The sequence below is a fragment of the Chelonia mydas genome, chromosome 6, assembly GCF_015237465.2.
Source record: "Chelonia mydas isolate rCheMyd1 chromosome 6, rCheMyd1.pri.v2, whole genome shotgun sequence".
NCBI classification, from domain to species: domain Eukaryota; kingdom Metazoa; phylum Chordata; order Testudines; family Cheloniidae; genus Chelonia; species Chelonia mydas.
Genome location: NC_051246.2, coordinates 125,958,749 through 125,971,671, shown reverse-complemented (window position 1 = coordinate 125,971,671; position 12,923 = coordinate 125,958,749). Strand labels below are relative to the sequence as shown.

Here is a 12,923-nt window from a genome sequence, read left to right as displayed (position 1 = left end):
TAGTAGTCCTCCTTATTCCTTGCTTTGTTTTTGTGTTTGCAAATCTTTGTATAACACGCCCTTTTAGAGTTCTGTGTTGCTATATTCTGCATTATGAAATCCTAGTTTTGGCACAATTACTACTACTCTGAACTCTGCTATGCAACAAAAACCTAGATCAGATGGAAAATTCAAAACATACTTTATTTAATTACTGAAATAACCTAGAAAAAGTGAGAAGTTACATATCAACAGATATTTACGAACATGGATTGGTCAATAATGGGTAGGTCTCTGGAGGCACTTAAGAACCATAAAGTTAGCATATTCTTCTAATATAAATACTAAAAGACATGCATTGAGGCAGAGGGAAAGATATCTAGAACTGTATGTTGGAAAATCTTTAATGCATTTGCCATTTCCCAGCACAGTTTCTAAAATACACACTAGATCAGGGCTGTAGGTTAATTGACCCAGGTAAGACACTGCATTAAAATCTTTCCATTCACATTTAAGTTTTTGGCTAAAAAGAACCTATTGGTCAGATTGTCGATTTGTTTTAATTTCCTCCCATAAAATACTGGATTAAGAAAGTTACACTAAATTTTTTTTTTAAATTGCTTACATAAGCAAAAATTAGAGTAATGGCATAGTATTCCCAGAGCCATTATATTTTCTTGCAATATATCAAAATGTCATCTTAAAAAAATACAGTAGTAAAGATTGAGGTATAACTTAAAAAATACTTGATAATCTTTTGCATTAAACTAGATCACTTCATTGCCTTCAGTAAATATCAATGGCCTTTTTTGTAGTTTCTTCCCCTCAGTGGTGTGCAGTGATAATTTTCTGGGTCTGGAATTCTTCCTCCCGGTGTAAAGATTGAACTTTTTTTCACTTGAAGTAGCAAATTATTTTCTTGCTGCAGAGGGAGAGGAAATAGATGGAAGTTCATGTTAAGATAGTGAAATTTACATATTGGCAGTAGCTGGTCTACACTAAACAAGATGGACTTTACCTCCTGGGCAGTATGGGTAAACTGCAGTTATTCCATAGAGATGTGATCTCTGCTCTGGAAGATACTCATCGGTAAGGAAGCCATTGTCTTTATTCACAGCTATAACACCGTCCCTATGAACAAAAGTGAGAAATCCTTTAGTCTTCCACAGAAATAAATCCTCTTTCAATCTTCAGAATAAATTATAATGGTTCCTTGTGTCTTAAATTCTATGACCACCTGCATAACACAGGCTAGAGAACCTCACCCAGTAACTCTGCATCAAGCCGGTTTGTTGTGCTAATGTTATTTTAATCAGCACAGGGCAGAATCACTAAGGGAACTTTCAAAGGCAGTGGTATTACCTCCCAAATGTCTGTCATTAAAAATTTGGAAAGGACATATACAGGTTTAAATTGAAAATAATGGAATGAGGTTGGGATTGGTTCCTTGTTGCCACTACTGTCACTATAAGGGTTTTTTGGAGTGGGTGGAAGAAACAGGAAGAGGGCCTTAGTTATGGGGCATGTTTCCCATTTGGAAATGGGAGTCTCCAGATTTTTCCTAACACCAAGAATGAATAGGGCCACAGCTACATTTTTATAAAACATACTTTTTTTGCATTGATAATGTGAAAGCTGGGGTAGGCGCTTTTAATACAAAGCACATATTCCATTTGGGCCTCCATTGAAAGGACTATTAAGCCGAACTGGCTTGAAGAATATGGGGTTGATTTTGCAGTCTATTTGACACAAATGGTTTCTGTAAAAATGACTAACTTGTATATTAGTTAAAATTCAGTTGAAAACCCCTGCCTATAGTACCAAGGCAACTTGGAAAACAAGAACCTGATATTCTAGTGAGTTAACATCATTCAGTGTAGGCTGAACAATTGCGATGGAACAGAAACTTCCCAAACCATGCCATAACTGTTACTAATACAACTCTCAGAATAGGCTGGCTTGCTGCTTAAAGATGACATGCTGGCATTTTGCCTTTTAAATAGTTAGGTGACCATCCAGAGTGTAATAGTTACTAGCCTACCTTCTCCAGTCAGTGTGATAAAAGTGATTGGCATAACTAACAATGCTGAAGGGGTAGTTGAGGTTATTCTGAATGACACGCCTTCGTGTTCCATCTGGTAATGTGCACTCCAGCTTTTTGGTACCTTTTACAAATAAAACATTTAATCAGGCAAGAAATAGTGTATTTTCCATGGAATTTTACTCAAGCTAGAAGTTGATGATAATCAGAACAGTCCTGATGAGTAAACTTGTATCCTAGGTCCCTTCCTTCTAAAGAACGTGAAAATCCACATAATTCAGGAGGACTAGAATTTTGGTTTTCTAGGGTGTTTTCTTTACCCTAGAGGAATTTGAATCATAGAATATCAGGGTTGGAAGGGACCTCAGGTCATCGAGTCCAACCCCCTGCTCAAAGCAGGACCGATCCCCAAAATTAAATCATCCCAGCCAGGGCTTTGTCAAGCCTGACCTTAAAAACTTCTAAGGAAGGAGATATCACCACCTCCCTAGGTAACACATTCCAGTGTTTCACCACCCTCCTAGTGAAAAAGTTTTTCCTGATATCCAACCTAAATCTCCCCCACTGCAATTTGAGACCATTACTCCTTGTCCTGTCATCCGCTACCACTGAGAACAGTCTAGATCCATCCTCTTTGGAACCCCCTTTCAGGTAGTTGAAAGCAGCTATCAAATCCCCCCTCATTCTTCTCTTCCACAGACTAAACAATCCCAGTTCCCTCAGCCTCTCCTCATAAGTCATATGTTCCAGTCCCCTAATCATTTTTGTTGCCCTCCGCTGGACGTTTTCCAATTTTTCCACATCCTTCTTGTAGTGTGGGGCCCAAAACTGGACACAGTGCTCCAGATGAGGCCTCACCAATGTCGAATTGATTCTATACTGGGAGTATAGTGACAAACAGCATTCCCAGTTTGACTGGGTACATATGCATGCACCTCTACTCAATCCAGTATAGGGATGTAAAGGAAAGCATTTACCATATATACTTGTTCATAAGCTGAATTTTTTTGGTTAAAAAGTGAAGCATTAAAGAGAAGGGGTTGGCTTATTGATGGGTCTACACCAAAATTTGACAATTTTAAGCTCTGTTGAATATCTAATACATTGTTGTTTTGCTTACCTGGAGTGTTCACAGGCACAGAGCCCCTCAGCTCCCAGTGGCCACGGTTCGCTGTTCCCAGCCGTAGGAGTTGTGGGATATGGTGGCCAGCATGTTCCTCGGCCTGCAGCTCCCATTGGCTGGGAATGGCAAACCGCGGCCACTGGGAGCTGAGGGGCTCCGTGCCTGCGAATGTTCAAGGTAAACAAAATGTCCTGACCCGCTAGCAGCTTACCCTGATGGGCCGGGAGCCAAAGTTTGCCAACCCCTGAAATGAAAGGTTCATACAGGTTTTGCCATTTTTACCTATCCATCTTGGGGGGTTCGGCTTATAAACAAACGGGCTAATGAACAAGTATATAGGGTACTTTATTTTTGTCTGTGCGCTTGTGTACAGAGGCTCTGTTCTTCAATCTGTGCCATATATATAGTATTCACTGAAAGACCCATGTAGACTCTAAACTCGGTCCTAAACATATCTCAGTACAAAATGCATCTACACATGCATTCTCCTTAGATACTGTATAGGTACAGAAAATGTCCATCTGCGTATAGCAGTCAATACGTTCCTGTGATGAAGAACGAGCTGTTGTGTGTTAAATGTTACAATTCCACATTAATATTCATGACAGTCAAAACAGCATGCAAAAGAACTGTGGAGAAATCTATAAAGGGGCATCCCAATTTTAGAAGTTAAATTATTTCACCTTTCCTTTAAAAATAAAAATCTCCTATCTATGTTGAGTTTCTACATTCTACTGCTTGAAGTTGGAAGCCTTTGTTCTGTATACAGCCCTCTGCCGGTGGCTCTAAAGCTGGTCTGCCCTACGCCCACTTAACCTGTGAAGACATCCACACTTTATTCACATACATAATCCTAATGCATGGTAGAGGAATATCGTCCACAATCTTTTAGCTGACAGAGGCCAGCTAACACACTTACACAGCCTCAGCAAGACCATATTATTCAGTAGGACATTTTCAGAAGTCAGTAAAGTATTTTTTGCCTTTTCAATCTAAAATTTGTCATGTTTAGACAGGCAATGTGTGAAAAAAGTCTACTGTGTTTGTTTGTTATGGGGGGGATGATGGGAGGTGAGGAAGCGTAAGGAGAATTTTTATAGCTGTGCTTTGTTTCCAGTATGTTTCAATCTGTATTAGCTTAAGTTACCTGCGTCTGCCCAGCAAATCAGTTTGGAGAAAGGGTCAAAAGTCAACCCATTTGGTAAGCCGATGTCCTTATTCACCAGAATCCTCCTGTTAGCTCCATCTACGGTTGAGGTTTCAATTTTAGGTGCTTCACGATTCCAGTCAGTCCAGTAAAGGTTGCTGTGAGGGAACCAATTAACAAACCTCAGTCAGGATGCACAGTGGGTGAACCAATTTAAAAAAAACAAAAACAGAATTTGCAATAACTATCAGAAAAGTCTCAGACCTCTCAGTCTGCTTTCTGGAACAGATCATTAGCTGATTTGAAAGTCCGTAAAAGGAAAGCTGAACAAGCTCCAGAATGTTTTTTTACAACCAATCATTTGCAATGATTAGATTAAAGATATTCTTCTCTGATTAGGGCCAGTCTCATTAACTTTCTAGACAGCAACTGTACATACATGGGGGGTTATAACAATCGTCATAAAACCTGTGTTCCAAATTTGCACAAGATTCAAACCTTTCAATAATATTTTAAATCTGAACACAGAATATAACTGGCAAATTTAGCCAAATACTAGATTAGTAAATAAAAGGGGACAATGCGTAGGGCAAATGTGTTTCACGCTCTGACTGTTGCGATTTTGAGAGCTTCCTTCCTACACATCCTTAAGGAAATAACTAGCTGGAGCGTGTGCACATGAGAGAAATGTCTAATCATGCCAGACAGTACCACTATTACTTGATTTGCAGCTAGGTAGCATTTACTCATATTATTTAGAGCACAGAGAGTTTTGTCTCAGGCCAGTGACTGATTAATAAATTACTGTAGGGGGCAGCATGTACACGAGGAAAATTCAGATCACTTAGCCACCGGTGCTTTTCCAGCAGGGTAGCCAGAATGCCAATGTATTTACTAGCAGGTTTCTCTAACCCTGCTCTGAGACTTGTCTACATTACAGCTTCCACTATTGCAGCGGTGCAAGTGGTGAATTATGGGTCTGATTTTTAACACTGAAAATGCAGCTCCTAGGTCCAGCATTGTAGTCAGTGGCCCTGTAGGTGAATCTCATTTCATTCCAACCCAACCTACGAACATAATGACACAAAGGTCTGTGAGAAGACAGCCTTTTACAAAGCATGGGTGCTGTGCTGCCATTTACCCTCTGATTGCATCCACAGTGATTGCACGAGGATTCACAAGGTCTGCATCAAACAGAACTCGGCGCTCAGAACCATCCAAGCTTGCACGCTCAATTTTGTCCAGGCCGCTATCTGTCCAAAACATGGTTCTGCGGAAGTGGTCGATGGCGAGTCCTTCGGGACTCATCAGGCCTGGAAGGATATGCAAAGAGGAGCATGGTCAGTATATGTGCAAGGGAGTATTTCATGCTCATACTCCCTTGGTATTTATGTACAGTAGAACATCAGGGTTACGAACACCTCGAGAATGGAGGTTGTTCGTAACTCTGAACAAAACGTTCTGGTTCTTTCAAAAATTTACAGCAGAACATGGACTTAATACAGCTTTGAAACGGTACTTTGCGGAAAAAAAATGCTGCTTTCCCTTGATTTTTTTAGTAGTTTACATTTAACACAGCACTGTACTGTATTTGCTTTTCTTTTTTCTTCTCCCCGTCTCTGCTGCTGGCTGATTGCGTACTTCTGCTTCCAAATGAGGTGTGTGGTTGACTGGTCAGTTTGTAACTCTGGTGTTGGTAACTCAGGTTCTACTGTAATACAGTATATTACAAAATTTAAAGTAATTAATCCTCCCTGTACCCCTGTCTGGCGGTTTACTATTATCCCTGTTGTTCCATCTTGCTCGGTAATCATAGTTCTCCTCCCCAGAATCTATCATAATTTGTGATGCCTAATTGGGAAAGCCAGGCAGATAATGGCTTGCCAAAGGTCATAGAGAGTGACCGCGTCAAAGCTGGGATTAGAGCTCAAAAATTCCTCATTCCCAGCCCCACTGTGATTCTGCTACGAGGACAACAGCTTCAATGTCTGTGTTCAAACCCGCCATATTCAATCCCAAGGAAATGGTGATTTACCTGAGTTAATAATGGTTTCAGGTTCAGCCCCTGGTTCTAAACTTGCTCGGTTAACTGTCCGACCAGCAACGTCTGTCCAATAGACCATTTTTTCTCGACAATCATAATCTAGTCCAACCACTATGGAACCCTGTAGGGATAAATATATCTATAAATTATTTTTACTTATTCTCCTCCACTGCAAAGGTCTTTACGTGGCTGCAGCTGATGGGAGGCAGAGCTGACGCAGGCAATCCTGCATGCCTGGCTCGGCGTTCTAGCCGTAGCTTGAGGTTTGTCACTTTAGTTCTGCTGGGTACAATTTGGTTAAAACGAGCAACCTTTCTGCGTGCGGGAATAAGACTGTTAAGACATCAAAGTTCAAAATGGGGGGTTATATTTTAATTCAACCAGCGGGGCCAAATTCTGTGCTGCTGTAAGTGGCTGCAGCTCCACCAACTTGAGTAGCGTTTCAGCCAGCAGAGAATTTGAACCGCTCTATTTGTCTGACTTTGGTTTGGTTTGAGAGACTCAAGCTGGAACAATGTAGAAGTGCTTCCTTCTACGCTGAAGCACTGGTGTGTTACTGTCCAGGTTTTGTTAGTTGCACAGCCTAAGGGTTTGTACTGAAATCTTTGGGAATTCTTATTTAAGACAGATGTCCAAGCCACATGTCTGTCTCCAGCTGGGCTTTAAAAAAACCTCCGGGATCAAGCAGAGACTTGTACAAGATTGTAGCCAACACATGTAATGCCCTTCAAGCTTTCAGGAGGGAATATTTCGCAAGTATATTTTCCAGCAAGATATAGATTTGATGGTCATGCCCCAATTCTTAGTGTCTGTCTGCCTGTTTAACCCCTTTTGAGATATGTGTGACTAAGTGGCTTGTCTCTAATGGGGGGAAGGGGAGGAGGAGAAGGAGGAGGGAGAAAAGATATAAAAGGAGAAGGGGCTGGGGAAAGGTTCAAATACTTTCTCAACAGAGTATCTAAAGCAAAAGCTCAAATGGACGTTACACCTTTGAATCATTTGTATAGTTGAGAGCAATCTCTTATTTGGCCTGAAAAGAGATATTTACAGAGTGACGATGTGGATAGTGTCTTAAAAACAGACTGGGGCAAAGGGGAGCAAAAAGGCCGCTCAGGAACATTGAGAGGAGGGAGACGAATGCTGCCCATGTTGCTGGGACAGTGGAGGCAAGTGACTGGGAAAGAGGAGGGGCTGTGTTTCATACAGTAGGGATAACTGACCGGTTTTGCCTCCTGTTTTCTGGTCGTTGGAACCTCACCACCTCCGAGTCCGGTTTTATTTTATCGGATGGAGAAAGAGGAGAGAGACGACAAAACTGAAAATATTATCCTGATACACAAGCCAGGCCCCCTGGGTGAGGGGCTTTGTGTCCCTCTAGTGATGGCTATGCCACAGCAAGGTCGATGAGACTACTACAGCCTTGTCTCCAGGACCTGGGTCTTGCAGCTCAGGAAGCAGAAGCACATACATTCAGAGCCGGAGGTTCAGTCCCCGGCTCTGACAACACACGCGGGGCATGGCAATACAAGTGGTGGCCTGTACAGAGAACTCAACTGGGAAACCTCAAGCTCAGGCTGGCCAGGTGGAGTGCGTAAGCCATGTCCGCTTGGCGTAGTGCTCGGTCTCCTTCTGGTGGGGGCTAGGCCGCATTGCGATTGATTAGCCTACTCCAGTTTGGGCAAGAGAGTTGGGTTTGTTTTTAAACTTAGTCAGACAATTCCCATCACCCGGCCCCTCTCCCCGGGGTACTGGTGTTACATACATATACATCACTTATACAGACAGAGCTCATCTCCCGAGGCAAAGATTCTGTATCGACTTGTCACGACAGAATACGCATCCTTTAAAGCCTGAGCTGCTGGACTCAAAGCATTGTGAAGAAGATACTTTACATGCAATGAGAGCAGGGTCTTTGCCATCTCTTTCTGAAGCCTTGTGCCGTTCAGCGGTAAATAGCCTATTTGCTGTCCCTGAGCATACAGCAGGAAGGTGCCTGCAGCGGGCGGACTCACATCAGGACGAGGAGAGGGCTGGACCGTGGGAGGAGCAAGGCTGGGGAGACCTGTCAGTCAAACACAAAGATTACATCCTGCCTGACCTCACACAGAGAGACTTTAAGGATGCAGTGACCTCTGGAAGGGGACGATCAGCTGTTCTGAGCAGAGTTCAAGTTGGAGACGTGTGTGTGTGTGGGGGGGGGGAACACTCTCGTTTGCCCCTCGCTCCACCACCATTTTCTTTGTCAAAACTTTGTTTTGATGGGAATTTTCCACCCAGCTCTAAGACTGCGTGTGGGCAAGTGCACGCACGCACAGAGACAATGTGGGTGAGGTCGTATCTTTTATTGGACCCCCTGCTCTTGGTGGGAGAGAGACCAGCTTTCAAGCTACACCGAGTTCTTCCTCCGGTCCCACACTTCTGAAATCTACCACACTGGAATCATTGCTAGATGGATGACAGTTCAGCTTCCTGATGATTGATTTAGGGCCTGATCCTGCACTTGGAGCGGCACAGACATCTGGATCCCACTTTTAATCAGTTATATCCTCTGATCTGCAATGTCTATAGACCCTTGGCTGTGACCCAAGTGAATCTACAAGCATTAGACTAGCAGCCGTGTGACTGTTTTCCTTGCCCCAACAAGCCTTTTGTTTCATACACCATTCCCCCCCAGCAAATCATTGCGTACTCACACGGAGGGGGAATGCCAGGTTGCGACCTCGTTCCTTGAACCTCTCTGCCGCTTTCATCCACGCACCAACAATACCCACTGTTGCCATGACACTGCAGCGGGTTAAAGTTGCCCAGAGCATCACACTGGGGTACGTACTGGTCTTCACGTGGCCTGCCACCGTAGTGCTCAAGAAGGCTTTGCCTCCAGCGTTCACACATCGTCTGCGGTCTCTGGGTGGGCTCTACAGCGAAGGGTTAAGAGGTTCGGATGGGAGCAGGGCCACACTCTCCTTACAACACACACAAGCCCTACGCACAGGCTCCACCTTGCAAGGCTCACCGGCGTTCCTGCACCAGGCCCATCAATGACGCTAAAAAAAGTTTAGCGCCCAAAATAATTAAAATTGACTCGAGCTTAATGGAAAATGTGCAGTCATCTGAAGTATTTTCAGGCTGGTTTATAATAGCTTTCAATGGGACGGTGTCCCTTTAAGGACTGACTCATCGCTCCCAACCCAGGTCATTCTAACCCGTACAATGCCAGCCCTGGCAATCGGTATCCATGAAAAGAGACAGTGGCATTTACTACAGTAAAGAGAAGATACATTTTGAGGACCGAAGCAGGGTCAAGTACAGGAATTGGCAATTTGACTCTGGGCTCTGGAAACCGTCTGAGCCAATGATAAGCCCCGGAGAACGGCCGACTGGTTTATACAGAACACAGTGGGAAATCTTGCTTCACCTTTAAATACTTTCCTAAGCAAAGGCTATAACCTTACTGCTAAAGAAGGGGGGTGGTTTCTGTTTGAATTATTTTCTGAACAGCTTTTGGCACCGGTTACACAACCCACTGAGCTGAGTGCAATTTGGAAATGGGGGGTGCTGATCGTAAGCTGGGCCATCCCTGATCGCGTGCCCAGAAGGGCAAAATATAACCAGCCAGCGAGCACAGTGATGGGATGGGAATGGAAGGGAGAATGGAGAAATCCCTTTTGTACCAATGCAGCTCTGACCCCAGGTGTGAGCACCGGGCATCTCACAACCTCCCTAGGAAGGGCCTTTGCCTTAGCTCAGGAACGGTACGAGAAAGGCTCCGATTTGTGGGGCTGGGATCTCAAAGGGGAGCTGAAAACAGAAAAGGTCACTTTGATTTGGGAAGCTCCCCAGTGACCTTCTTCCTCCCACAAAGCAGCAGGGGGCTGAGGCTCAGCACCTCAAAGGGATTTAGGTGCTTAACTTCCAGAGATTTCAATGGGAGTCAGGTGCCACAATATCCTTAAGCATCTGGGCCCGAGTGGCTTCAGCCTGCTTGGACTTCACTGGGGGCGGGGCTTGTTCCATCATGGGACAAGCCCTGCTCCACGTACTTTGCCTTACTCAGCAGACAGATTAGTAACCCTCTCTGTTCACTCTCACCAGAGGGACCTTAATACACCTGCTGCTCTGGGCCTGATGCTGAGAGGTGTGGTGCACCCACAGCTCTAGTATATTATGACAATAGCTAGTGTGCTAGGTGCTGTATAAATACCTAGGGAGGGACCGTCCCTGCCCCAGAGAGCTTCCAATCGAAAGCGGTAAAGTGAGTTACGCAAGCTCAGAGGCAGAGCTGGAAATAGACCCTCTGGCACCTGGAGCCCAATCCAGGGCCCGGGCCCCACCGCCAGCAAATATGGAGGGAACAGGGCTCAAAGCCTCAACATCAGCCCCTAAGCCAGGGCTCACAGATCTACAGCGCCACCTCCCCCATTTCCACGCCCCGTGCCCAGGGCTGGGGCTGTGTAGTACTCAGGAACGCAGGTGCATTTTACACTAGAGATGGCTGTGCACGCTGAAAAGCAGGTGTCCTTGGTACCGGTGTTACGGCCCCCGGCAGTTCCCACGGTGGCCTCAGGAGGGCGGGGCTCACTCACCCGAGGTCCTGCAGCGCGGCGGGGCGGTGCCCGGTGGGCGTCTGCTCCCAGCGATCTCCTGCCCAGCTCCGTCCACACACCAGCAAGAGCCAGTGCTGCCGTGACACTGCAGCGGCCTGTAGCGCCCCTCGGCGTCGCACTGGGGTCTGTGGAGCCCCGGGCGGGCGGAAATCCCCCCAGGCCCACGGGCGGGCTTTGGATACAGGCGCTCCTGCTCACACGGCGTCAGGCGCTGGGCGGCTTCTGCCCGCAGGCACGCAACGGCGAGCAACCGACACAGCAACGAAAGAGGGGTGAGGCCGAGGTAAAAATCAAACACTCGTGGCAGCCCCGGATAGCCGGGGCCAGGGGAGGCTAAGTCTCCCCAAACAGTCCGGCGTGACCCTGCCCATGCTCCACCGCAAGACCCCCCTCCTGCCTCCCGCTCTTCCCCTGTGGCCCCAGCCCAGGCTGCTCCTCTGCCCACCCTTGCTCAGCCTCTCCCCCGAAGCGGGCAGGGGCTAGGGTGGGCGGGCAGCCTGGACTCGGGGTGGCTGGGGCCAGTGCTTGGGCTGGCCGGTTGGGGCCGGGGCCGGCCAGCACTCCAGGCTGGCTGGTGGGCTGGGACTCAGGGCTCCTCTGGTCGTGGTGGGGGGCTTGGGGCTCTGGCGGGGGCGGGGGGGAAGCGTGGGGCCTCAGTCTGAAGGGGCGGGGCTGGGGACTAGTCCTACCGCCCCATGTGGACAGTCGATCCCCCCCGGCCTCTCTGAGCTTGTTCAGGGCAGTGCTCCAGCCTTAGGCACCTTTGCATGGGGAGCAAATAGTACAATCCCCTTTCTATTGGTAAACTGAGACGCAGAGAGGTCGGGTGATCAGCCAAGGCCGCACAGCACGTCACTGGCAGAGTCAGGACTAGACCCCATGAGTCGCAACTGCTGCTCCCTTGCTCTAACCACTTGACACCCCCCATCCCCACCTTGCAGTCCAGCTTCCTTTACTTGCCCAGATTTTGGGTATTTGTTTTCATATTGCCCCCCATGGCGAACATTGGCCAAACCAGACAGATAAGCTTTGGCCACGTACATACTCGCGCTGTACATACGCCAGTGAATGGTGCTATAAATTACAATCCGCCCGTTAAAGTACTCATTAATTGTTCTGCCCAGCATCAGCAGGGTTTGACCCTGGGCCCTTCAGCAGGGCCTCTACCATTTGAGCGAATGGCGCACCTCTGGTAGCAGTAGTAGGCAATTATCCTCTAGCAGTGCAGTCAGTAGAAAGGGGAGCACGGTATACATGTTGCCAGTGTGCTCAACTAAAGAAACTAGGCTCATGTGTTCAGTGACTTTTGTCCAGACAAAACAGGCCGCACGAGGGAAGCCAATACAAGGCTAGAGTCAGAGTCGGTGGGTATAAGAGGCCAGGGGAGGCTAAGCCTCCCCAAACAGCTGGCCCGCGGCCTTTGGAATGCGCCGCCACCAAAAGGGTGGGTGCTTTGTCCGCGGCCCCGCCACCACATCCCACTCCAGCTCGTCCTCCTCCCCTGAGGAGCGAGCGGCGGACGGGGTGGTCAGGGGTGGGGGCCGAGCAGGGCCGGCGATGGAGTGTGGGTGGGGCTTTGAGGGGGAGGCGGCTGAATGGGGGCGGGGCCACAGTCTGGGCACGCACCGCCTCCCCCCCAACAGAGCAGTCATATGCCTCCCACGCGAGCAGTGTTTATATGATGCTCAGCAGATGCATGGGCCAGTCCTGACGTTCGTACTGCATCAGGCCTTCAGCCCGTGAGCCCTTACCAGGTGTGCAGTGGAAGCCGTCCCCTTGGTAGCCTGGTTTACAGCGGCACGAAAAGGAGCCGGGCGTGTTGTAGCACGCGGCGGCTTGGTGACATCTGCCTTCGGCGCATTCATCCACATCTGCAGTAGAGTCAGAATCTCAGGGTTGGAAGGGATCTCAGGAGGGCATCTAGTCCAACCCCCTGCTCAAAGCAGGACCAATCCTCAATTTTTGCCCCAGATCCCTAAATGGCC

At 47.3% G+C, this 12,923-nt stretch overlaps 1 protein-coding gene across 2 annotated transcripts in view; it reads right to left on the bottom strand.

Moving 5' to 3' along the window:
- Positions 1-164: 164 nt before the first annotated feature.
- Positions 165-12,923, bottom strand: part of NID2 (nidogen 2) — a 54,069-nt gene continuing 41,310 nt past the window's right edge. Inside the window, exons 12-21 of one of the 2 annotated variants that reach the window (XM_037901313.2) lie at positions 12,690-12,809; positions 10,918-11,160; positions 9,028-9,249; positions 8,227-8,396; positions 6,326-6,455; positions 5,432-5,603; positions 4,291-4,448; positions 2,021-2,144; positions 998-1,110; positions 165-901 (exon numbers count right to left, since the gene is read on the bottom strand). In XM_037901313.2, the coding sequence (XP_037757241.1) occupies positions 891-901; positions 998-1,110; positions 2,021-2,144; positions 4,291-4,448; positions 5,432-5,603; positions 6,326-6,455; positions 8,227-8,396; positions 9,028-9,249; positions 10,918-11,160; positions 12,690-12,809 (1,463 nt within the window). In that variant the 3' untranslated portion in view covers positions 165-890. Of the gene's footprint in view, positions 1,111-2,020; positions 2,145-4,290; positions 4,449-5,431; positions 5,604-6,325; positions 6,456-8,226; positions 8,397-9,027; positions 9,250-10,917; positions 11,161-12,689; positions 12,810-12,923 lie in introns of both variants that reach the window. The other variant, XM_037901311.2, reaches the window with a different exon arrangement.